General features: G+C 41.8%; 3 protein-coding genes across 3 annotated transcripts; all 3 read left to right on the top strand.

The window, feature by feature from the left end:
• The first annotated feature begins 2257 nt into the window (after positions 1–2257).
• On the top strand, positions 2258–3658 carry LOC121870969 (piggyBac transposable element-derived protein 3-like). Its single transcript, XM_042372962.1, has one exon. The coding sequence runs from the start codon at positions 2258–2260 to the stop codon at positions 3656–3658; it is 1401 nt and encodes a 466-aa protein (XP_042228896.1).
• A 4073-nt stretch (positions 3659–7731) lies between these two features.
• LOC121870961 (variable charge X-linked protein 3B-like) lies at positions 7732–8382 on the top strand. The gene is made up of 2 exons (XM_042372949.1): positions 7732–7882; positions 8105–8382. Exons 1-2 carry the CDS (start codon positions 7732–7734, stop codon positions 8380–8382), a joined length of 429 nt encoding a protein of 142 aa, XP_042228883.1.
• A 16282-nt stretch (positions 8383–24664) lies between these two features.
• On the top strand, positions 24665–25096 carry LOC121870956 (mucin-2-like). The gene has a single exon (XM_042372939.1). The coding sequence runs from the start codon at positions 24665–24667 to the stop codon at positions 25094–25096; it is 432 nt and encodes a 143-aa protein (XP_042228873.1).
• Positions 25097–25550: the final 454 nt, after the last annotated feature.

Raw genomic sequence — 25550 nt, 5'->3', positions numbered from 1 at the left:
GGTAGACTGTTACACTGGATAAGTGGGTACCTAGCCAACAGAAGGGCTGCTGCACTGTTTCAGGGTTACAAAAGTGAAATTAATGATATGCAACTTGATACCCCTCAAGGTGGAGTACTTAGCCTCACTTTGTTCAATATTCTTATGAATGCATTATTAAATATAATACCAGACAACCCCAGCAATATCTCAGTCAGCTGTGCTGATGATAATTCCTATACATACTAAAACTCATCGTGAAATGCAAACCACCTTGAACCATGTATACGCAGCCTGTGAGAACCTCGGTCTTATTATCTCCACTGAGAAAACTAAGGTGTTCAACAAACAAGCTGGTAACCGAAAACGCGGCCCCGCCAAGTTCAAGATAGGTAACAACACTATTGACTATGTTTCTTCTTTTAAATATCTTGGTGTCTCCGTCCCTAGTACCTTACCTGCCATACAACAGCTCACCCGCCAATATACTAACAAACTGAGACCTCTTAGAAGTGTAGCGGGGTACAGCCCACATTATGGTGCTAATATTAGAGTTGTTAAAACAATGTACCTAGGCTATATAAGATCTCTGATAGATTACCACGCACCAGCCCTGGTCCTTCGTGACGGGAAAGGCGTTGACAACCTCAAGAAAATGCAAAATAAAGCCCTCAGAATTATCCTAGGATGTTCCATGAGCACTAAAGTACTTAATATGAGGAAAGAACTAGGTATACCCAGTGTCAAAGATAGAATAATTGAAATCAACGACATGATAGCCCTGAGACTTCTGCGTGGTGATCCTGATAACATTGTTTCCTTAAAATTGTTAGAATGTATGAACCATGGGACTGGTGAGTCTAAATGGATCCAAACTACAGCTACTGTACACATATGGAGATATTTGGACTAGACTACCTGTACAAAGTTGAGACACAACAACGCTTCCTGCCACCCTGGCGGACAGTTCCCTTCGATATCACAATACCGACATATCCGCCTAAAAAATTAATTATACAAAGTATTTATCTCCAACAATGCCAAAGTGAGAGCAGGTGAACACATACACACTCTATAGACTGATGATAATATCACACAGACCATCTACACTGATGGATCTCTTAACACCGCCTGTGGGAGGGCTGGAAGTGCTATTGTTGTGACTCAACCTGACGGTAATATAATTGAGAAAAGAGTTAGAATTAACAACTGTCACTGACAGCCTCATCATCACTGACTCCCTATCCTCACTACTTGCCCTTGACACCCTCAACTCAAGTTGTCACGCTCTTGACTCTGAAGCCAGACACAAATATGCGTACCTTGTTGACCGGGGTATCAAGGTCAAACTGTTGTGGGTCCCCTCTCATATAGGCCTCATAAAACATGACAGAGTTGATGCCCTCGCCAAACTCGCGTCTAACAAAGACACCGTTGATTACAATTTGGGTCTGTCAAAAAGAACCCTTAAAACTGTAATTAGGAAAGAACTTATTGATGAGTTTGACGCAAGTAGACAAGTGCAAACATGCACTAGTCGATCCATAGTTTACCATGATGAGATGTATCAAGTGAAACATGTATATGGAGCAAGTAACAAGATCACTAGATTACAAGATTTTGTAACCGCTAGATTAAGGTTAGGATAAAAGTACCTCTGGCAGTATGATCTTCGAGCAGATGTAAACAAGACTAAATGTAAAGTGTGTGGCCAGACATATAGCCACACACTTGAACACTACGTCCTCGACTGTGTGAAGGTAGAACCTTTTAGGGACAGGTCAAAGCACACTGTGTGTGAAATGGCACAACACTTCATCTCTAATGGCAAGATAGCCTACATATTAGTGTCCATTTAGTGTCCAACGTTCCCATTTTGGGAACATAACTTTCAAATATTCTCCCGTGATTATTAACATAATATTCTAATTTAGTTCATAGCAGATATATTGTTATACATCTAAATTACTATTCTGCATAAAAAGATTCCAATACTCTGTAATACCCATGTTACTTTTTGTGGTATGTTCTCAAGGAATTTGATGTAAAAATGACTACTCGAAATAAACATTTTCTCTCAATAAAAAAAATTCTCCTTGAGTTATTTATTTACATGGTGTGCTGTCTAAGTACTCCTTCTTATCTTATACATTTCAATAAATGTGATTTATATTATAATTATGTCGCTATAAGTGTTTTTGTATGATGTTCCCAAAATGGGAACGTTGGACACATCCGTAGTCTGCCTACCCTTATTTACTCATCAACGTGAATGAGCATGTCTGGTTTGTTGGGTTGTCCGGTGGCTGACACAACAAGTTCAAACAAGTATTTAGGAAAGGAAATGTTTGAAATTTTCAAACTTTTCTTCACAGATGAAATCATAAGTCACCTAACAGAACAAACAAATTTGTATGCTCATCGAGACAAAAACAACAAAGACTTCTGTGTTGATGAGAATGACATGATGAAGTTTTTGGGACTTCTCTTGATCAGTGGATATCACAGTGTTCCCTCTGAAAATGACTACTGGTCATCAAGCGAAGACTTGGAAATACCAATATTCGCCAAGACTATGTGCAGAGAAAGGTTCAAATCCATCAAGAGGTACTTTCATGTGGCTGATAATAACAATTTGGAAAATTTAAAGGTGGCCAAGATTCTGCCCCTCCTTCACATGCTGAGAAATAATTGTCAAAAACATGGAATTTTTCATGAATTTCTCAGCATTGACGAATCAATGATCCCGTACCGCGGACACCACAGCGCCAAACAGTTCATCAGAAACAAACCTGTTAGGTTTGGTTACAAGATGTGGATGATGTGCAGTGCTGACGGTTATCCTTATAACTTTTCTATTTATTGTGGAAAAGATAAAAGCAAGAAGGAGCTTTTAGGCTATCAAGTTGTCATGGACATGCTACAGCCAGTGATGAATAAAGATGAACATGTTGTATTTTTCGACAACTTTTTCACTAGTCACGCATTGATGATTGACCTTACAAGCAATGGGTTTAGAGCCTGTGGAACAATCAGAGATAACCGCACAGGAAAGTGCCCTCTTCTATCAAAGAAAGAACTTGAAAAAAAAGAAAGAGGTTCATACGACTACAGATCGGATGATTCCGTCCTATGTTCTAGATGGAATGATAACAGCATTGTTACAGTAGCTAGCAACTACTATGGAGTCAGTCCTATGCAAAAAGTAAACAGATGGGTAAAAAATGAAGGAAGGAAGGCAATAAACCAGCCACATATGATAAAAATGTATAACAAAGGAATGGGTGGTGTAGATGTTTGTGACCAGATGCTGTCAACCTACAGGCCAAGACTACGCTCCAAGAAATGGTGGTGGAATATTTGGTCTCATCTACTGAACCTCTCCATTGCAGCTAGTTTCAGATTCTACCAGCATGTAAATCCTGGCTCTCAGATCAGCCATAAGGATTTCAGGCGTGAAATAGCTCGCACACTTGCAAGAATCGAAACACCAAGAAAACGAGAAGGTGGTCCAACATCCTCTGTACCAAAAGCAATAAGATATGATAATGTAAACCACTTTCTTCAGGAGTTTTCACAAGGTAGATGCTATGTATGCAAGAAAAACACACGTCTGAAGTGCATCAAGTGCGAGAAAAGACTTCACAAGGCGTGCAGTATCAACTTCCATAAGAAATGATTGTCAAACTACTTTTCAGAATTTGAGTGTAATTGCTTATTTTGATAATACTGATTATATATATATATATATATATATATATATATATATATATATATATATATATATATATATATATATATATATATATATATATATATATGTATATATATATATATGATGATATCATGAATGTACTCCGGAAGTGTCCAACGTTCCCATTTTGGGAACATACTCAAAATACAAAAATAAACCAGAAAGGGAAAAAAGTGAGTTTTATTTTCATTCAGTGGATTCATACGAAATACTTCCGAAAGTTGTGGCTCTATACCTAAACTTTATAAGGCTACGGTCACTAAAGGGTTAAGATTGTATCCACTTTTTTGCACTTAGTAACTATATCAGTTCTCATGTACAGAACCAAATACACAATGTGCTTGAATACCTCTCACGCAAATGTGAATAACAAAGTGTGCGGCCAGACATACTGCCTCACACGCATGTACTCACGCTTTTGTGAATAAGTTACCCTTTATGTATAGAACTAAACAAATAATGTATTTGAAATACTGTGTATCATTCAGTCCCATAATATCCTGACAACGGGGGTTAATTATTATGACCCGTTGTAAACTCTACTCTGTGGGTGTGGGTGTGGGTGTGGGTGTGGGGTGCACAATAAAGTAGCCGCTGTAAGCGGCAAAATCAAAATCAATCTTCCACAGCACTCCTTCACAGCACCCCTCCCCGGTGTTAGAGGCCAGATTATACTTCCTGACTATTTTAACCCCAAGGGTTAAATTGGCCTAGGCTGTTTTACACTCCCCCAGGCCAAAATAAACCCCAATACTTCAAGGGAATTTGAAATACATGTTGAGTTATGAAGTCGGCTAATGAGATGCCGATTCAGTAAATTGTTGTTGACATGGTTTCGAAACGCATGTTGGGGCTTAATTTAGTTTTATATTTAGTATAGAGTCTTATGTGCGTCGATCATGATGATGTCATTAACAGACTTTAAATTTCTCACAGCTCATCAAACTTCCGCAGCAGCGTTCGATCCAATACCTTGTGGTTTTTCTCGATTTATATCTTTCTGTTCAACAATCGAATATCACATCTGTAAGGGTTGATGTCACATGGCTGCCTCCAATTCGTTTCGATCTGATGGTTCCCAGTGGTTCCCAATGAATCAGCAATTGAATTCTCGGAACGTGTAACAGCTCTCGAGTTACAGCTAATACAATTTTTATTCGGAATCGTGTGGTAAAATTTGATTATAAATTCAACAAGCTAATATCCGCAGCACTGCTGAGTATCTGGGATCATTGTTCTACATAGTAATGAAAGTCTCATTCCACTGGTACGAGTTAAAAAACATAAAAACTCTATTTCGGCAGTTTTGGGGAACATACTGCCTAAAAACGAAAGAAGGATTGGCTATAAGTAAAATATATGTCTCCGAAGCAAAATATTTACGTTTAATCATGTTCTGACTTTCATGCTGATACATTACCGTTGAGACGTTGAGACGCTGTCTCAATTATTTTTCAAAATAGAAATTTAAATCCTAAAAAAATCGATTCCAGGGAAGTAAAAAAATATTGCATTTTTTCGAATCTACGAAATCGTTTGATTTCACAAAATAAATTTAAATATTTTTGTACCAGGTTCGCACCACGTCTCTTTGCTGTGAGTTCAAGTGTATATTAAAGCTTTATTCATAGGAAATTTTACAAACTATATTATTCATTACGCTTATTAATAAGCCACGGATATTTTAATATATCAACATATAGATCAGATGTATCTATAAAAAAATTCAGGCCTTAATTTAAATGACTCCACATAATAATTGCGCATGAAAGGTGAGACACAGTTATTTGGTCTATCTTTCTGCTTGTTTGAACGTAGATCCTGACAAATTTTTTGAGGAGAGTCAATTATTCGGTTAATATCATCCAGTAATTTCGATCTATTTCTAGGTAATTGGGACAACATTTCATCACCCTTCTGCATTCTCCATATGTATCTACAGTTACACTACTGTAGTTTAGCAGTTTTATCAATCTTGATTCTTCTTTGTTACAGACAGAATCTTAGGCATAAAAACTGTATAGAATTATTAAATTTTGCCAAAATAATGTGCAAATTCGGGGGAGGGGTGATATAACGGCTTGTTGGTTTGAAAAGAGGCGCGAACAACAAAGAGGGTCAATAATCACTCCTTAGTCTAAATGAAGTAACGGTAACTGCAGTCGTAATCAGCTGGTGCGTGGCACGGTTCAGCTGATTGAGAGGTATAGTTTGGCTTGGGGGAGGTTATTCCAGCCTAGGCCGAAGAAACCCTCGTGGTGGTATACTGTATAGCCGAGGACCAAATAAACCCTGGGTTAAATGGGTTAAATTGAGTTGGCCCATTTTCACCCCGGGGCTACTTTGGCTGGGGTTTATTCTAGCCTGCTACACCGGTACTCCTCCACCAGCATCCCTACCCCACCACCTCTTTCCCAACACCTCTTCCCTCAGCACTCCTTCCCCAGTACACGAGGAGCAGAAAAAATAAAGAGTGGAGTGCTCGAGTTACATCACGCACATCTCCAACACCAACAGCAAGGTCTTCGCATTTAATAGTTATTTTTTGTCATGGCAGAAGATAATTATTTGGGTTTCAGAAAGTGGAGATGGCAACGTCTGTCAGAACCTGAGTGGGCAAATATTGGAAGAGTGAGAGCAGTTGCAGAACGGGAGTAATGGCAGAACGGGAGTAGTGGCAGAACGGGAGTAATGGCAGAACGGGAGTAGTGGCAGAACGGGAGCAGTGACAGAACGAGAACAGTGGAAGACCGGGAGCAGTGGCAGAACGAGAACAGTGGAAGACCGGGAGCAGCTACAGAACGAGAGCAGTGGTAAAACGAGAACTGTGGCAGACCGGGAATAATGGCAGAGTAGGAGCAGTTACAGAACGAGAGCAGTGGCAGACCGGGAGTAATGGCAGAGTAGGAGCAGTTACAGAACGAGAGCAGTGGTAAAACGAGAACTGTGGCAGACCGGGAATAATGGCAGAGTAGGAGCAGTTACAGAACGAGAGCAGTGGCAGACCGGGAGTAATGGCAGAGTAGGAGCAGTTACAGAACGAGAGCAGTGGAAGACCGGGAGCAGTGACAGAACGAGAACAGTGGAAGACCGGGAGCAGCTACAGAACGAGAGCAGTGGTAGACCGGGAGTAATGGCAGAGTAGGAGCAGTGGCAGAACGAGCAGTGGAAGACCGGGAGCAGTGGCAGAACGAGAGCAGTGGTAGACCGGGAGTAATGGCAGAGTAGGAGCAGCTACAGAACGAGTGCAGTGGCAGACCGGAAGCAGTGGCAGACCGGGAGCAGTGACAGAACGAGAGCAGGGGCACACCGGGAGCAGTGGCAGACCGGGAGCTGTGGCAAACTGGGAGCTGTGGCAGACCGGGAGCAGTGGTGGACCAGCAGTGACAGACCGGAAGCAGTGGCAGACCAGTGGCAGACCGGGAGTAGTGGCAGAGAGGGGACAATGAAAGAACAGAAGTATAATGGCTGAAATGAAGTAGTGATCAAAAGGGAAACAGGAGTGGAAGAAGGGGTCGAACGTAGCCCTGGTAGGTGAGAGAACACACCAGTATCGAACAAAATTAATGAGGCACAGCGGTGGGAGAACAGAGTTAGAGGAGCACAGCGGTGGGAGAACAGAGTTAGAGGAGCACAGCTGTGGGAGAACAGAGTTAGAGGAGCACAGCGGTGGGAAAACAGAGTTAGAGGAGCACGGTGGTGGGAGAACAGAGTTAGAGGACAGCGGTGGGAAAACAGAGTTAGAGGAGCACAGCGGTGGGAGAACAGAGTTAGAGGAGCACAGCGGTGGGAAAACAGAGTTAGAGGAGCACAGCTGTGGGAGAACAGAGTTAAGAGGAGCACAGCGGTGGGGAAAACAGAGTTAGAGGAGCACGGTGGTGGGAGAACAGAGTTAGAGAGGAGCACAGCGGTGGGAGAACAGAGTTAGAGGCACAGCGGTGGGATGAACAGAGTTAAAGGAGCACAACGGTGGGAGAACACAGTTTGGGGAGCACAGCATGGGGAGAACAGAGCTAGGGGAACACAGTGGTGGGAGAACAGAGTTACAGGAGCACAGCGATGGGAGAGTAAAGTTAGAGGACCATAGCGGTGGGAGAACAGAGTTAGAGGAGCACAACGGTGGGAGAACAGAGTTAGAGGAGCACAGCGGTGGGAGAACATAGTTAGAAGAGCAAAGCGGTGGCAGAACAGAGTTTAAGGAGCACCCCGGTAGGAGAACATAGTTAGAGAACCACAGCGGTAGGAGAACAGAGTTAGAGGAGCACAGAGGTAGGAGAACATAGTTAGAGGAGCACAGCGGTAGGAGAACATAGTTAGAAGAGCACAGCGGTAGGAGAACAGAGTTAGAGTAGCACAGCGGTGGGAGAACAGAGCTAGAGGAGCACAGAGGTGGGAGAATAGAGTTAGAGGAGCACAACGGTAGGAGAACAGAGTTAGAGGAGCACAGCAGTGGGAGAACAGAGTTAGAGGAGCACAGCAGTGGGAGAACAGAGTTAGAGGCGCACAGCGGTGGGAGAACAGAGTTAGAGGAGCACAGCGGTGGGAGAACAGAGTTAGAGGAGCACAGCAGGAGAACAGAGTTAGAGGAGAGGTGGGAGCAGTGGGAGAACAGAGTTAGAGGAGCACAACAGTGGGAGACACAGAGTTAGAGGAGCACAGCGGTGGGAGAACAGCACAGCGGTGGGAGAACAGAGTTAGAGGAGCACAGCAGTGGGAGAACAGAGTTAGAGGCGCACAGCGGTGGGAGAACAGAGTTAGAGGAGCACAGCGGTGGGAGAACAGAGTTAGAGGAGCACAGCGGTGGGAGAACAGAGTTAGAGGAGCACAGCAGAGTTAGAGGAGCACAGCAGTGGGAGAACAGAGTTAGAGGAGCACAGCGGTGGAGAACAAGTTAGAGGAGCAAAGGGTAGGAGAACAGAGTTAGAGAGGAGCACAACGGTGGGAGAGCAGAGTTAGAGGGAGAGGAGAACAGAGCTAGGGAGTACAGCGGTGGGAGAAAAAGAGTTAGAGGAGCACAGCGGTTGGAGAACAGAGTTAGAGGAGCACAGCGGTAGTAGAACAGAGTTCAGGGGCACAGCATGGGGGAGAACAGAGTTAGAAGCACAGGGTGGGAGAACAGAGTTAGAGGAGCACAACGGTGGGAGAACAGACTTACTGAAACAACGGTAGGAGAACAGAGTTAGGGAGCACAGCATGGGGAAGAACAGAGTTGGCGGAGCACAGCGGTAGGAGAACGGGTTAGAGGAGCACAACGGTAGGAGAACATAGTTAGAGGAGCACAGCGGTAGGAGAACATAGTTAGAGGAGCACAGTGGTGGGAGCACAACGGTAGGAGAACAGAGTTAGGGGAGCACAGCATGGGGAAGAACAGAGGCGGAGCACAGCGGTGGGAGAACAGACTTACTGAAGCACAACGGTAGGAGAACAGAGTTAGGGGAGCACAGCGGTGGGAGAACAGACTTACTGAAGCACAACGGTGGGAGAACAGAGTTAGAGGAGCACAGCGGTGGGAGAACAGACTTACTGAGCACAACGGTAGGAGAACAGAGTTAGGGGAGCACAGCATGGGGAAGAACAGAGTTGGCGGAGCACAGCGGTAGGAGAACGGAGTAGAGGAGCACAGCAGTAGGGAGAACATAGTTAGAGGAGCACAGCGGTGAGAAACATAGTTAGAGGAGCACAGCGGTGGGAGAACAGTGTTAGAGGAGCACAGCGGTGGGAGAACAGAGTTAGGGAGTTCAGGGAGCACAGCATGGGGGAGAACAGAGTTAGAAGAGACAACGGTGGGAGAACAGAGTTAGAGGAGCACAGCGGTATGAGAACAGAGCTAGAGGAGTACAGCGGTGGGAGAAAAGAGTTAGAGGAGCACAGCGGTAGTAGAACAGAGTTCGGGGAGCACAGCATGGGGAGAACAGAGTTAGAAGAGCACAACGGTGGGAGAACAGAGTTAGAGGAGCACAGCATGGGGAAGAACAGAGTTAGAGGAGCACAGCGGTAGTAGAACAGAGTTCAGGGGAGCACAGAGAACAGAGTTAGAAGAGCACAACAGTGGGAGAACAGAGTTAGAGGAGCACAGCATGGGGAAGAACAGAGTTGGGAGCACAGCGGTAGGAGAACGGAGTTAGAGGAGCACAGCGGAGGAGGACGGAGTTAGAGGAGCACAGCAGTGGGAGAACATAGACACAGCGGTAGGAGAACATAGTTAGAGGAGCAGTGTTAGAGCACAGCAGCATAGTTAGAGGAGCACAGCGGTAGGAGAACATAGTTAGAGGAGCACAGCGGTGGGAGAACAGTGTTAGAGGAGCACAGCGGTGGGAGAACAGAGTTAGAGGAGCACAGCGGTGGGAGAACATACTTAGAGGAGAACAGCGGTGGGAGAACATAGTTAGAGGAGCACAGCGGTGGGAGAACAGTGTTAGAGGAGCACACAGCGGTGGGAGAAGAGTTAGAGGAGCACAGCGGTGGGAGAACATACTTAGAGGAGAACAGCATGGGGAAGAACAGAGTTAGAGTAGCACAGCGGTGGGAGAACAGAGCTAGAGGAGCACAGCGGTAGGAGAAAATAGTTAGAGGAGCACAGCGGTAGGAGAACAGAGATAGAGGAGCACAGCGGTGGGAGAACAGAGTTAGAGTAGCACAGCGGTGGGAGAACAGAGCTAGAGGAGCACAGCAGTGGGAGAATAGAGTTAGAGGAGCACAGCGGTAGGAGAACAGAGTTAGAGGAGCACAGCAGTGGGAGAACAGAGTTAGAGGCGCACAGCGGTGGGAGAACAGAGTTAGAGGAGCACAGCGGTGGGAGAACATAGTTAGAGGAGCACAGCAGTGGGGAGAACAGAGTTAGAGGAGCACAGCGGTGGGAGAACAGCGTTAGATGAGCAAAGCGGTAGGCGAACAGAGTTAGAGGAGCACAGCGGTGGGAGAACAGAGTTAGAGGAGCACAGCGGTAGGAGAACAGAGTTAGGGAAGTACAGCGGTGGGAGAACAGAGTTAGAGGAGCACAGCGGTGGGAGAACAGTGTTAGAGGAGAACAGCGGTGGGAGAACAGACTTAGAGGAGCACAGCAGTGGGAGAACAGAGTTAGAGGAGCACAGCAGTGGGAGAACAGAGCTAGGGGAGTACAGCGGTGGGAGAATAGAGTTAGAGGAGCACAGCGAGAACAGGGTTAGAGGAGCACAGCGGTGGGAGAACAGAGTTAAGATGAGAATAGTACTCAGAGAACAGAGTTAGGGGAGCACAGGATTTGCAGGTATCTGTATTAAAATAAAGGATCGAAAACAAATTTATTTGGACCATTTTCTTTAGGTGGGGAGGGAGCGCTGGAGGCTGAGGTTAGGACATGACCAACAAGGGCTTACGTTTCAAGTCAAGAAAATGACAGGTAAAGGGGACATTAACGAAGGGGAGGGATATCAGTCAAGGAAGAAAGGATGGTAACTAAGTGGATGGTTAATGAGAAAGGATGGAGAGGGGGAGGGGGTGGGAAGAAGTGATACACCAAGAACAGAAGGGGGGGAAGACAAGATGTCACGGATGCCTGGATGGATATTATATTAACTTTTGTGTTTCTTAATTTCTTACCGTCGAGATCGATACCTTCACACTGGTTACTTACAGGAGATTATGGTGTATCTATGTAGAAATTCACTCCACCACCCGACATTCCATGTGATTTATACTTGATAAATGATGATTTAATGAGTTCCAGTAATTTACAACATCCATCTAATATTGGTTATACTTTGTCATTTCGAATCAGTCATCACCTTCAGATACGGGTACTTACAATTATTTGGCAAGCTTCCATCAATGATTTACAATTTGCAAGGATATAGGAGTTACTCACATTCACGCCGTAATAAAATTAAATTTCTAAAGAGGGAATTTTCAACTCGGGGACACATATATGATTACTCTACTATGGGTATGACTTAACAGAGCCTAATTCTTCAAGTGATGCATTCACCGCCAGCCTGGATCGGTCTTGTTGCAACCAAGCTTCCATACGTGATCTTTCCACGGGGAATAACAACCTTGGGTTGGCACACTTAGTCTCGTGTCACTAACAGTCCATAGGATGGGGTTGTAGTAAAGAACTCCATGTAGCGTCCCATTCCCTTCAAGAAGGGGACGGTGAGGACGTCTTAACTAACCCATTGTTTAGACTTTAGTACATACTAACTAAAATGTGTGTTTTGTGGTATGAGACACGATGAACAGTACAACACTGTCTCAATCGCCCCTACAGACTGGCTAACATACCACTAATGGAATGTGATGTCTAGTCACGGCTCGCCGGGTGTGTTATCCCTAGTAAAACAAACATTTGGAGTAGGGTTGCGTGGTAGGCCCAACGCAACCCATGACACAAGGATATGAGAACATAAGAACATAAGAACATAAGAATGGAGGAAACTGCAGCGGGCCTATTGGCCCATACTGGGCAGTCCCGTTTACACCCAACCCCTATTGCGCATTTAAGCATCAAACCTATGTTTGAAGCTATCCAGCGTATTTGAGTTAATGATGATGTTTGGTAACTTGTTCCATTCATCCACTACTCTGTTTTCAAACCAGTGTTTACCTATTTCGCTCCTAAATCTAAATTTGTCTAATTTAAAACCATTGTTACGAGTTCGCTCCTGGTTGGATAGTTTAAGTACCTTTGTAATGTCCCCTTTGTTTAGCCCTGACTTCCATTTATACACCTCTATCAAGTCGCCCCTCGCTCTACGTCTCTCAAGGGAGTGCAAATTAAGATGCTTTAACCTGTCTCTTTACTCAAGGTTCCTAATGCCCGGGATTAGTCTTGTTATTTTCCTCTGAGTTCTTTCCAAGGATTCCATATCCATTCTGTAGGACGGTGATCAGAACTGACCTGCGCAATCCAGGTGAGGTCTCACAAGCGCAAGATATAGTCGTAAGATGACCTCGCTAGTCTTGTAACTAACACTCCTTTGTATGAACCCAAGTACTTTATTAGCCTTGTTACGAGCAAAAACACATTGTTTACTTGGATTAAGGTTCCTACTTATCATTACTCATAACTCTCTCTTTCAGTCGGATTTCTCAATGGCATCATTGTTCATCAGGTAACTGGTTTCCCTGTTTACATCTCCTATACTGAGTACTTTACATTTGTCCATGTTGAATTTCATCTGCCATTTTCCAGACCTTTCGAAAAATTTGTTTAGATCCTCTTGTAGCTTTGCGGAGTCCTCGTCAGATTTAATAACACGTCCTATTTTAGTGTCATCAGCAAATTTACTTATGTTGCTGTCTATGCCGATATCTATGTCGTTTATGTATATAATAAATAATAATGGTCCAAGTACTGAGCCTTGGGGAACTCCACTAGTGACGTTGCTCCAATGGGATTTAGTGCCGTTAATGCTCACTCGCTGTTTCCTGTCCTGTAACCACGCCCTAATCCATTTAAGGATATTTACCTATGATGCCATGAGCTTCTACCTTTCTAATTAGTCTTTCGTGGGGGACTCTGTCGAAGGCTTTGCTAAAGTCGAGATATACCACATCATAATTGTGCCCCTCGTCTACCGTTTCGAAAACTGATGAAAAGAATGTTAATAGATTTATTAGACATGAATGCCTGCTTGTGAAGCCATGCTGGGAATCATTGATCAATTGGTGCTTCTCCAGGTGATTTCGAATAGAGTTTGAAATGATTGCTTCCAGTAATTTGCCGACTATTGATGTTAGACTGATTGGACGGTAGTTAGAGGATAGTGATCTATCCCCCCTTCTTGAGAATCGGTATCACATTCGCTATCCTCCAGGATTCTGGTACTACACCTGTTTTTAAGGACATGTTAAACAACTTTGCTCAAGGCATACTAAGCTCTTCCTTACATTCCTTTAATACTCTGGCAAATATCACATCGGGACCAAGTGACTTATTAGGCATTAGTTTGTCTATTTGCTTACTAACATCGTTACTAGTCACTACTATCTCGTTTAATTTGTTTTCTTCACTATCTCTGAATAGAGTCGGTGCCTCGGGTATCATGTTTAAATTTTAGGTGGTGAAAACTGTTGAAAAATATTTATTCAGATTATTACTCATTTCTCCGTCTTTATCAGTTAGCTCGCCAGTATCTTTTTTTTTTTTTTATTTACGGGAATTAGCTCATCCGGGCACAGGTCAAACGACCCACAACGGAGCCTGGGGGGCGAAAAAAAAAGAACGGAAAGAAATTGTAAATATAGAAAAAAAAAGGTTATACTGTATTAATCTACACCACGAAGATGCCGGAAAACCAGCTATTCAAAGTGAGACAGATTGTAAGAGCGTGGAAACACAGAAGAAGGCAGAGTATTCCACAGTTTGGCTGTGTGAGGAAAGAAGGAGGTACTATAACGGATTATTCTCGTGTGACCGACATCCACAGAGAAATGGTGGGCACCGCGGGCAAGACGTGTGTAACGAACCCACGGCCTTGCCAGCGGTACACAGGATGCCAAATCCACCGAACATTGCCCGTTAAAGTACCTGTAAAAGAGAGAGAGTGAAGCAACATTGCGGCGAAGAGAAAGGGAAGAGAGATTGTCGACTAAAGGAGGAGAGTTAATAAGACGAAATGCCTTTGATTCTACCCTATCTAATAGTTGGAAAGAAGAAGAGCCACCCCAGATATGAGAGCAGTACTCCAAGTTAGGACGAATGAATCCCTTATATACTTGGAGCAACTGCTCAGGAGTGAAGTAGCTGCGGCATCTGTACAGCATTCCCAACTTTAGGGAGGCAGCTTTAGTTATACTAAGGATGTGTGATTTCCAAGACATATTGGAGGAAATGGTGAGGCCTAACATATTTATTTCAGAATTTGGGAGGATGATAGCGTCCTGAAATGTAATTGATGGGAGATCGTCGAATTTACAAAGTCTAATTGGTAAATATTGAGTTTTATTACTATTGAACTTAACCAAGTTTTTACCTCCCCATTCAGAGATGCTGCACAGATCCGCGTTGATAGAAGTAATGATATCAGTTCTAGAAACAGATCTAGTTTGAGAGTTAGGAGGAAGGGGAAAATGTGAGGAAGAGTGAAGAGTAGAATTATCAGCGTAAGAATGGATAGAATTAGTTGTAGTGTGAAGTAAAACATTGATAAAAGGAAGGAAGCGAGTTGGTGAAAGAACAGAACCCTGTGGGACGCCACTACTGGTAGAGAAAGAGCGAGAAATCGATCCCTCGACGACAACTGCCATGGATCGGTTCTCAAGGAAACTAGAGATGAGAAAACAAAGTGGGGGAGAAAACCACAAGAGGGAAGATTAGATAGCAAAGACTTGTGCCATACCCTGTCAAATGCTTTGGAAATGTCGAGAGCCACGACAAAAGTTTCCCCATAATCCCTAAGAGAGGATGACCAAAGATGGGTGCAATAGGAGAGCAGATCACCAGTAGATCTCGCCTGGCGAAAGCCATACTGGTGATCCGACAAAAGAGAAAGGCGTTCAAGGTGACAGAGAAAATGGGAGTTCAAGATAGTCTCGAAAATCTTAGAGAGGGATGAAGTTATGGAAATGGAGCGATAGTTTGAGACATTAGAATGGTCACCCTTCTTCAGGATGGGCTGAACCAAGGCATGCTTCCAAGAAGAAGGAAAAGTTTGGGTTTTTGAGGCAAAGGCGAAAGAGGCGAGCAAGCACAGGGGCCAGGGCTTCAGCACACTCCCTCAGAACACGAGGGGGTATTCCGTCCGGTCCATGCGCCTTACTCACATCCAACCTGGATAACACACCGGCAACCCTGCGAGTGGAGATTATAGGAAAGTGCATAGATTCAGTAGGAGGAGCAGGGGTAGGAGGGATAGAGTGGGAATCGTCTAAGGTGGAATTAGAGGAGAATAAGGTGCCAAAGAGGTTGGCTTTGTCAAAGGGAGAGTTGGCTATAGAGTTATTGGGACGGAAGAGGGGAGGAAAAGAAGGCGTGCAGAAGTTGTTACAGATGTTTTTAGTTAAGGATCAGAAGGATTTACTAGAGGAAGAATTAGTCAGGACAGCGGTCTTTCTTTTAATAAAATTCCGCTTGCCCCTATGAAGAATAGCCTTACAACGATTCCTAAAAGTAATGAAAGAGGTTTGGGTAATAGGAAAAGGAGATAGTTTCATAGCTCGATATGCCCTATCTCTCACCCTGCAAGCAAGAGAGCAGGAGCGATCAAAAAATGATTGTAATGTGAAAGTTTTGGTAGAAGATGGGATAAATGCACTCATACCGCCCTGTATAACCCCAGCAATGTTGTCAGCACATACCGAGGCATCCCGAGTGGAAAAGCAACATTCATCCCAAGGAAAGTCGGTGAAGAATTCTCGCAAGGATTGCCAGCTTGCCCTCCGATAGTGCCATAGTTGATGTTTAGATACATTTGGTAGAATCCTCTGGGGGTTTGTCTTCGCCTTCCTTGCTATCCTTACCTCATTATTCCTCTTAGCTTTCCTTATCTCGGTTTTAACCCTACTCGCCAATACCATATAATAATCCCGGAAGTAAATGTCGCCACGATTTATTCTTCTACCTATAGCCTTCCTTTGGCCAATAGTGTTCTTTAAATAATTATTAATCCATTTAGGTCCATTGTTGTCTGAATTGAGTTTTTTGTGTGGTATGTTCTGCCTTTGTGCATTAAGTAACTCATTATTTAAATTGTCGTGGAACTCGGCAATTTCAGATCTCGTCAAGTCTCCTGGTACGGTGAGGTCGCCCTCTGTGGGTACGTTGAGTGAGGTCACCTCATGTGAGGTCACGTAGCTCACCCCCAAGTGCGACACCCCCTCTCTCAACTGCCTCTTCAAACTATCAAAGTTTGCCCTTCAGAAATGTGGGACTTTTAAGGTGACAAGCAAAAGAGTTTATTTGTCAAGTAAATGAAACACTCGAGGGAGGAGATCCTGGCAATGCTTTTAGGACTGGGTATAATTTTCATCTCACCATTTAAATAATACTGTACTCTTAGCATTTAAAGAAAAATATTTGTTACCTGGGGAAGAGACAACTAATGCGAAGTCAGATGTGTTCTTACACTTCATTTTTGTCTTTATCTTTCTTTCTTTCTTTCTTTCTTTCTCTCTCTATCTATCTATCTATCTATATATCTATCTATCTATCTATCTATCTATCTATCTATCTATCTATCTTTCTGTCTGTCCGTCTGTCTGTCTGTCTGTCTATCTGTGTGTCTGTCTGTCTGTCTGTCTGTCTGTTTGTCTGTCTGTCTGTCTGTCTGTCGTATTGCTGAGCCATGGATATTTTAAGCATCTTCATTTCTTCTGAGGGAGACATTCAGTGCTAATTTGGGTTTTTTTCATTGTTGTTCTTCATCTTTTCTGTTCTTGTTTATTATTGTTGTTCTTGCTGTCAATTATGTTTTTGTTGTTAACATAAGAACATAAGAACATAAGAATGGAGGAAACTGCAGCGGGCCTATTGGCCCATACTGGGCAGTCCCGTTAACACCCAACCCCTATTGCTCATATAAGCATCCAACCTATGTTTGAAGCTATTCAGCGTATTCGAGTTAATGATGATATTTGGTAACTTGTTCCATTCATCCACTACTCTGTTTCCAAACCAGTGTTTACCTATTTCACGCCTAAATCTAAATTTGTCTAATTTAAAACCATTGTTAAGAGTTCGCTCCTGGTTGGATAGTTTGAGTACCTTTGTAATGTCCCCTTTGTTTAGCCCTGACTTCCACTTATTCACCTTTATCAGGTCGCCCCTCGCTCTACGTCTTTCGAGGGAGTGCAAATTAAGATGCTTTAACCTGTCTCTATAATCAAGGTTCCTAATGCCCGGGATTAGTCTTGTCATTCTCTTCTGGATTCTTTCTAAGGATTCTATATCCATTCTGTAATACGGTGACCAGAACTGACCTGTGCAATCCAGGTGCGGTCTCACAAGCGCAAGATACAGTTTTAGGATGACCTCGCTAGTCTTGTAACTAACACTCCTTTGCATGAACCCAAGTACTTTATTAGCATTGTTAAGAGCAAAACACTTATCATTACTCCTAAATCTCTCTCGGAGTCGGATTTCTCTATGGCCTTGTTGTTCATCTGGTATCTGGTTTCCCTGTTTACATCTCCTATACTGAGTACAGTACTGTGCAGTGCAGCACAGCACTGTACAGTACAGTACAATACAGTAAGGTACAGCACAGCACAGAACTGTACTGTACAGCAATACCCTGATTTACGCGGTTTCGCTTTACGGAATTCTACATTTACGCTGTACCTAGCCAGAACCGGAATTTCATTTTACGCCGTGCATCTTGTACTCATACACGCGGGTAAAGTATAATTTTTTATTAAGCTCATAAAATTCATACAAATTACCCGGCCAGAATATAATTTACATTACTGGAATTCTTACAATATGATGACCATTTTAATATAAACATCATGGATTTTACATTAGCCATACAAATTTTAGATCTAATGTAATAATTTGGTTTACACAAAGCAAATATTTTATCTTTTGTGCAAAATATATGAAGTTTACATTCAAAATATTCCTTGACCTGCAAGGAATCCAGAAATGTCAATTATATTATCCTAACTTTAGTCTGAGGTATTATTTATTACTATACGTTAAAATCTAGTGTTTTCACCCAAACATTTCTCAGAGAGATAGGGGCCAGTGAGCTGGGAAGAGGGGGGGTGAGGGATTTGAGTCCATTATTTGAATGGACATTAACCTGGCGACTGTATTTCTCTTAAATATTAATTGTGTGTGCATACCATCATAAAATTTAAATGTTATTTTTACTACAACATAGGTATTGTGTCGGAAAAAGTGGAGTTTGGGGGTCGGGCCAGTCTCTATTGAAATTAATCCCATATGTTCTGTTGTTCACTTTATGAGGTTTTCACTTTCCGAGGTACCCCTTGGGTTCAATTGACCGAGTAAATCGGGGTACCACTGTACTGTACTGTACTGTACAGTACAGTACAGTACAGTACAGTACTTGCTCTATACACAAATCTACTGTGTTACCTGATACAAGTTTATTTTCTCCAAAGTCTAACACTGACTCTTGTGGTTTTGTTAATATGTTTCAGGATATTAACCTGCAGGTTCAAGAGCTACAGCTGTGTCTCACCAAGAACACAGTACGTTGGAAACACCGCTTCTTGTCCAAATAGCAGTTAGTACTTAGATGGGTGACTGCCTGGCCACCACATGCTGCTGGCATAAAGACTCTACTAGAAATAATTATCTCCTGGCTTTGTTTGTCAGCTGTCCTTGGTCAAATTGTCTGAATATTATCTTTAACCTCATCAATATGTGGCTGACAATGACTGTCCACGTCTACTTAAACAGAAAAGGATTTAAATTATAAACTCAGATACTTAATCACCATGTATAGTAGTACAGAACCTTAATATGAATTTTAAACCATTCTTTTGTAAAAGTACTAAAATTTTTAGTACTTTTTAAAAAGTTGATACTCATAAATGTTACTTGAGTACAGTACAGTACTCAAGTAACATTATTTGGTATTATTGCACTTACACACAGTTCATTCCTACCACTAATCTATTATCATATTCTAATAAGACGTCTAATTATAAGATAATTTTCGTCTATTACATTACCGGCGGAAATGTATAATAACGGAAATAGCACATCCAAAATTTTCTCTATTTTCTTCCATTAATCTTCCACCATTATCGTCTGCCTCTCCTCCAACACTGGTGTCTCCTGCGTCTCCTTCATAAATCATTACACGTTTCCATACACGTCACGCGGCCAATAAAAAGCGTTTTTGTTTTTACAACCAATTAAAATGATTTTTGGTTTAATTTGCGGTATATTTGGCCCAATCAAATTCGAGTTTTATTTTGGTCTCATATTTCGAAATTCAAGTTCAGTTCCGACCGTGGAAGTCTGCCATGGGTGTCACTTAAATTATATGAAGCTGATTGCGAGTTTTGGAAAAAAAACGAAGAAACTGTAGCATTTTTTCGATCACATGGTGTTTTTCCAACCTCAGGTAAGTGTACTAAGAGCAAGACAATGTAAATATCGCAAAGACCAACATGTGTGGCGTTGGGTAAGAATCTCAGAATCCAACAGCGAAGAAAAACCTGGCCAATAAGGTAAGAAATAGGTGATTCCATCATATGGTGAGAGTCAGTTAGGTTAGGTTAAGTTAGGTTTGTTTTTTGTTTTTCTCGTGTTTTTTTTGGGGGGGGTATTTTGCCATGATTTTTTTTTTCGGAAAAAGTCCAACTAAAAAAAATCGATAAAAAAAACCCGGTTAATTTCCGCCATAAATGAAGGTCATATTCAGTCTAAACAAATACACTGTAAAAATATATTTTTGACTTTCAAACAGAGAACGGTGTAAATTTACCCATTATTTCATTACTGTGCTACAAACTACGTCTCTTACGGGAACATAAACAAACCAATTTTAACTCTATCGGGAATCACCATTTAATGAAGTTTTTGTTTAATATAACTTAAGTCTGTAAAACACAACTGGCAGGTCTAAGGCAACATTTAATTGGTCTAGGAAGGTGTTATAATGACCTCATCACATGGAACTGTTAAATAATGTAAAACAAAACAGTTACTTGGCTTAAGAGACACAAATATTTAGGCCATGAGAGCTGCTCCTACCTTGTGAGGCAGCGGCAGTCAAGAGAATAAAACACAGTGTCCACTATATAACACAGTGACCAGTTTTAATAATAGTTTTATAGGACCACGGCCATACATAATGTTAACTTACCACGAGGGGGGGAGGAAGGCCCACAAATTAACATCTACTCACAAAATTAACAAAAATAAACAAGATGGCCACGTCGGTTGATGTTGACCTGCTACACCTATCGAGTGGGTGATGCTCTTATTGTTGTTACTGTTGTTGTTGTTGTTGCTCTTAATATTGTTATTATTATTGTTGATGTTGTTGCTGTTGCTGTTGTTGTTGATGTTGTTGTTGCTCTTAATATTGTTATTATTATTGTTGATGGTGTTGTTGTTGTTGTTGTTGTTGCTGTTATTGTTGTTGTTGTTGTTGTTGTTGTTGTTGTTGTTGTTGTTATTGTTGTTGTTGCTCTTAATGTTGTTATTATTATATTTGAAGTTGTTATTATTGTTTTTGTTGTTGTTATTATTATTGTTGTTGATATTGTTGTTGTTGCTCTTAATATTGTTATTATTATTGTTGATGTTGTTGTTTTTGTTATTGTTGTTGTTACATTATTGTTGTTGTAGAGTACAGTGAAGTGAGAGAACAATAAAGGGAGAATATAACTGAGGGAACAAAAGTCTAAGGAGAACAGCAGCAGGAGAGAAGTAGTAGCAGTACATCAAGTGTGAAGAACACCTGGCGAACAAGAATGGCTATAAAACACGAAGGAAGAACACTAACAGAATAACAGCAGCGAGCGATATTTGCGGAAGTGATGAACATGAGTGAGAAAACGGACATAAAAAAATAAAAAATCTCAATAATAACAGAGAATGAAAAACAAAACAAAAATGTAGATGAGGAAAAAATAAACAATAGTTTATTGGATATTTAGTAACAAGAATTGTGATAAACAAGAACTGAATGACAACACCGCAAGAGAGGAAAACTGGGTAACAAAAAAGTGAACGCCGCATAACCGTGAAAATGTAAACAACAAAATAAAAAGTTACGGAGGCAGATGAATCTGAGCCTTGAAGGCGCAGTCGCTCTCCACCCTCAAGAGGAGGTCAAGGATACGCAAACACGAAAATAATCAAGAGATCCAAATGAAATAGCGAGGCTAAATATACCAACAGCGAAAAGCCACACAACAAGACTAGGTTTTTGCCCTTTGATCAGAGATTAAGTACAGCAAGGGAAAAATTATATAGCATGCATAAAGGACGATAATGTAAAAAGAAACGATAGACAAAAATCATAAATCGATGAATAGAATAAAAATTTAGCTGATAGAAACGAGAGAACCAGATAAGAAGCATAAAATACAAATTAAACAGACAGCCGCACACGTAAAAATTGCTAGGTGCATTAGGTGTATTGGACTGGTGGTAAGTGAGGGACATTGGTAGCAAAAGAGTGGTCATCTGTCTGGAAAGTTGCCCGGAGAAAAACAAAGGGAGGTAAGGGGTGTACCCTGCTCTCAAAACAAACGATGCACTCCTCCGCACACTGAATGATCCAACCTTTTACTCTTTCTAGTCTTTGTCCTTATGAAGAGAAAATGAGATTCTGCTTCAAGCATCCTCTGTCTGGCAAACATACGCTCGACTCCACCACCTCCTTTCAAGTATAAAAAAAAAAGAGTCTTCCATTCAACTCTTCCCGACAATAACATATGCTGTAGTTTGGGCCGCCTTTAGCAAGAGTCTAAAGTAGTATTTTTATACGCTGTGGTAACACTCACAACGTACCAACGAACTCTTTAAGAACGAGTTTTCAGCTGAGTTTTCTTGATATGGGAACAGATTATGGATTAAACTTTTTCTGTGAAAATAGTGTGCTATTATATCCTTCCTCCTTGCGCCAAAACAGAAACTTCTGTCCTCTTGTTAATTCCACAATCATATTAATTTCTTCCCTCCTTCTCAGGTACACAAACACCAGCATCTGGCAATAACAAAAACAATAATTTCCTTCCTCCCGAACAAAAATTAAAACAAACAAAAAATACAAATAATGTCACTCACTGTCTCTGATATAAACACAGTGACTAGCACCCTCACAGATACACACACAAACAGTAAATTTCACCGTCCCATGTACAAACACAAAACGTAAATCCCACTCTCCCAGGTGCAAACACAAGCAGTGACTCTCACCGTCCCATTTAAAAACACAAGCAGTGACTCTCACCGTCCCAGGTACAAACACAAGCAGTGACTCTCACCGTCCCAGGTATAAACACAAACAATAAATCTCTCTCTCCCAGGTACAAACACAGGCAGTGACTCTCACTCTCCGTAACAGGAACACATGAAGTACCTCTGCCCCCCGACAAGAACACAAACTTAAAATTCCCTCCACCTCTACCAAGCAATAAAATTTAACTCCCCCTTAACCAGTCATGCACGGCGGCTTCTCACTCGCTAGAGCGACCAGCGTTGCCTCATCAGCAGACACAAAACATATTATTCATTGCCGTGTAGAACTCGTTGTGGCTCATTATTCTTCATCTGGAAGTGGGTACCAAACACATGTAGTCCATTCCTGCCTCATGCTTTAAGTACCACCATCACTCTTAATTCTAATAGCTATAATGCAATACCATTTCTTACAACTTCCCCCCTTTCTCCGTCAACTTTTCTTCGCACATTGTTTCCTAACTTCATCCTATATAGTGTGCCTTACATACTAAAGCCAGTACGCACGTCTACCTATACGAGTCCACACTTGATGTGTAGCTATTCAACTTCAGCTCAAGGTTGAGGAAAATTTGCGATTTAGTTTGATGCAAAATGAATTATACCAAGTACGCACAGGTCTACACCCAGTGAGGCTGACGTAACTTGGGGAAGTTCTACGTTTTTGAGAAACAATATCTTCCTAATTTTCTTTCTAAAACTTCTTATAAGTCTGCCATTTCAGTTGGTGGTTCTGTAATTTCATATTTGAAAATAGTAGACAGCCTCAGGATCCTTGTCATCTCTAACCTATCTTGGAATCTCACAAAACTGAAATAGACAACAATTCAAATTCCTGCAGAAACAGTTTAAGTATTTCCTTCTGTCTTCAAAACTTGAGTTACTACTGATAATGAATATGATGCATTTCTCTGTGTACGAATCTCTGTCCTGCATGGCAGTGAACAGTGACATCACCCACATGAATCTGATCTATATATATATATATATATATATATATATATATATATATATATATATATATATATATATATATATATATATATATATATATATATATATATATATATATATATATATATATATATATATATATATATATATATATATATATACATATATATATATATATATATATATATATATATGAATATAATATATTTATATATGTATATATATATATATATATATATATATATATATATATATATATATATATATATATATATATATATATATATATATATATATATATATATATATATATATATATATATATATATATATATATATATATATATATATATATATATATATATATATATATAAATATATATATATGTAATAAGCAAACTGTACTCCAAGCTTTGTCAATAAATTTGTTAAATTAATAACTCTCTCTTCGCACAGTGTAGATTCCCAGTGCCCATTCCTTAGATATTACAATAGTTCGGTTGCTGGTCTTCCAAGAGGAAGCTGCCTCCCTCTCCTCCTGCTGCTACAGGACAGGCACTGTGACACTCAGTTACCGTGTAATGTTAGCATCTTGACGATGGGTCACTGGGAAGCCTCCCCCTTTCCCACTACAGCTATACTTTGGAACTCATAATCTTCTCACGTCTCTCCAGCTAAATTCCTCTCTTTAAAAAGTAAATATTTCACAAACCTAAAAATGAAAACCAAATTAAGACAATTGTCATTCTTTTCCCTTCCATATTCTGGCCTCTTTTGGAGCGTTTGTCATGGTTAAAGACCTGTTTGCTAAAACAAAGTCACCTTAACACCTACACACCCCCACCTTAACCCCTTCACACCTCCACTTTAACCCCATCACACCTCCCTAACCACAACACACCTCCACCCTGACCACTCCCACCCTTGTCAGGCCACACCTGTTACCTAACCATATCTTAATTCCACCCCAACCAATCCACACCTATCCCTTCACCAGTCACCACCTCACCCAGAACCAGAACTCCCCGAGTCCCTGGTCAATTCAAGCTTATTTATTAAACAATATATAACCAGTTCTTAGCTAGTCCACACCAAACCCACAACCAATGCACACTTCACCCACAACCAATTCACACTTCACCCACAACCAATCCACACTTCACCCACAACCAATCCACACTTCACCCACAACCAAGTCACAACTTACCCACAACCAGTCCACACTTCAACCACAACTAGTCCATACTTCAACCACAACCAGTCTAGACTCTAGCCATAACCAGACCACACTCTACCCACAACCAGTCCACACTTCACCCACAACCAGTCCACACTTTACTCACAACCAGTCCACACTTCAACCACAACTAGCCCACACTTCACCCACAACAAATCCACACTTCACCCACAACCAGTCCACATCCCATCCACAACCAGTCCACATTCCACCCACAACCAGTCCACACTTTAACCACAGCCAGTCCACACTTCACCCACAACCACACTTCATCCAAAACCAGTCCACGCCTCACCCATAACCAGTGCACCCCTCTAGCATCATTCCACTTTGTAGCCCAGCTCACAAGGTCTACTTCACTGAAGATGTGTGTCAGTGATGAACCTGTCTATCTCCTTCCCAGGCAGTTTCCCAGCATCACCTCGGGAGTCCCATTCAACTTGTGTGGATCCATCAGTCACACGCACCACAGCTCCAGACCGCTCATTTGTCAGATATCCAGTTCGAGAGAGCGAATAGCCCCACCCCCCCCTCCCCCCGCCTCCCTTCTCTTCCTTCCCTCGGTCGGGTGGGAGGGAGAGAAAAGTCTTGTATGGTCTTGGGTCAGTCAAAGCTCACCTGATCTCCCTCCTTCAATGAATGCTCCGATTCTCATGTTAGAGCAGGCGGTGGGTTTCTCTTCCTGTTCTGTGTATTCATTCCATGGCCAGTTTTATAGTCGTACCTGTTTTCAACTGTGAGATTTTGAAGTAGGT

This window comes from Homarus americanus, unplaced genomic scaffold, assembly GCF_018991925.1.
Source record: "Homarus americanus isolate GMGI-L3 unplaced genomic scaffold, GMGI_Hamer_2.0 scaffold32583, whole genome shotgun sequence".
Classification (NCBI taxonomy): domain Eukaryota; kingdom Metazoa; phylum Arthropoda; class Malacostraca; order Decapoda; family Nephropidae; genus Homarus; species Homarus americanus.
The sequence above is the reverse complement of the archived record's forward strand: the minus strand, read 5'-3'. Positions and strand labels throughout refer to the sequence as shown.

Excerpts from the sequence above, each read along its gene's own strand:
- LOC121870956 (XM_042372939.1), top strand. The coding sequence starts at position 24,665 with ATGCACACTTCACCCACAACCAATTCACACTTCACCCACAACCAATCC.
- LOC121870961 (XM_042372949.1), top strand. The coding sequence starts at position 7,732 with ATGGGGAGAACAGAGCTAGGGGAACACAGTGGTGGGAGAACAGAGTTA. Across the intron at positions 7,883-8,104 it reads AGAGTTAGAGGAGCACAGCG|AGCTAGAGGAGCACAGAGGT; the intron begins GTGGGAGAACAT and ends GTGGGAGAACAG.
- LOC121870969 (XM_042372962.1), top strand. The coding sequence starts at position 2,258 with ATGTCTGGTTTGTTGGGTTGTCCGGTGGCTGACACAACAAGTTCAAAC.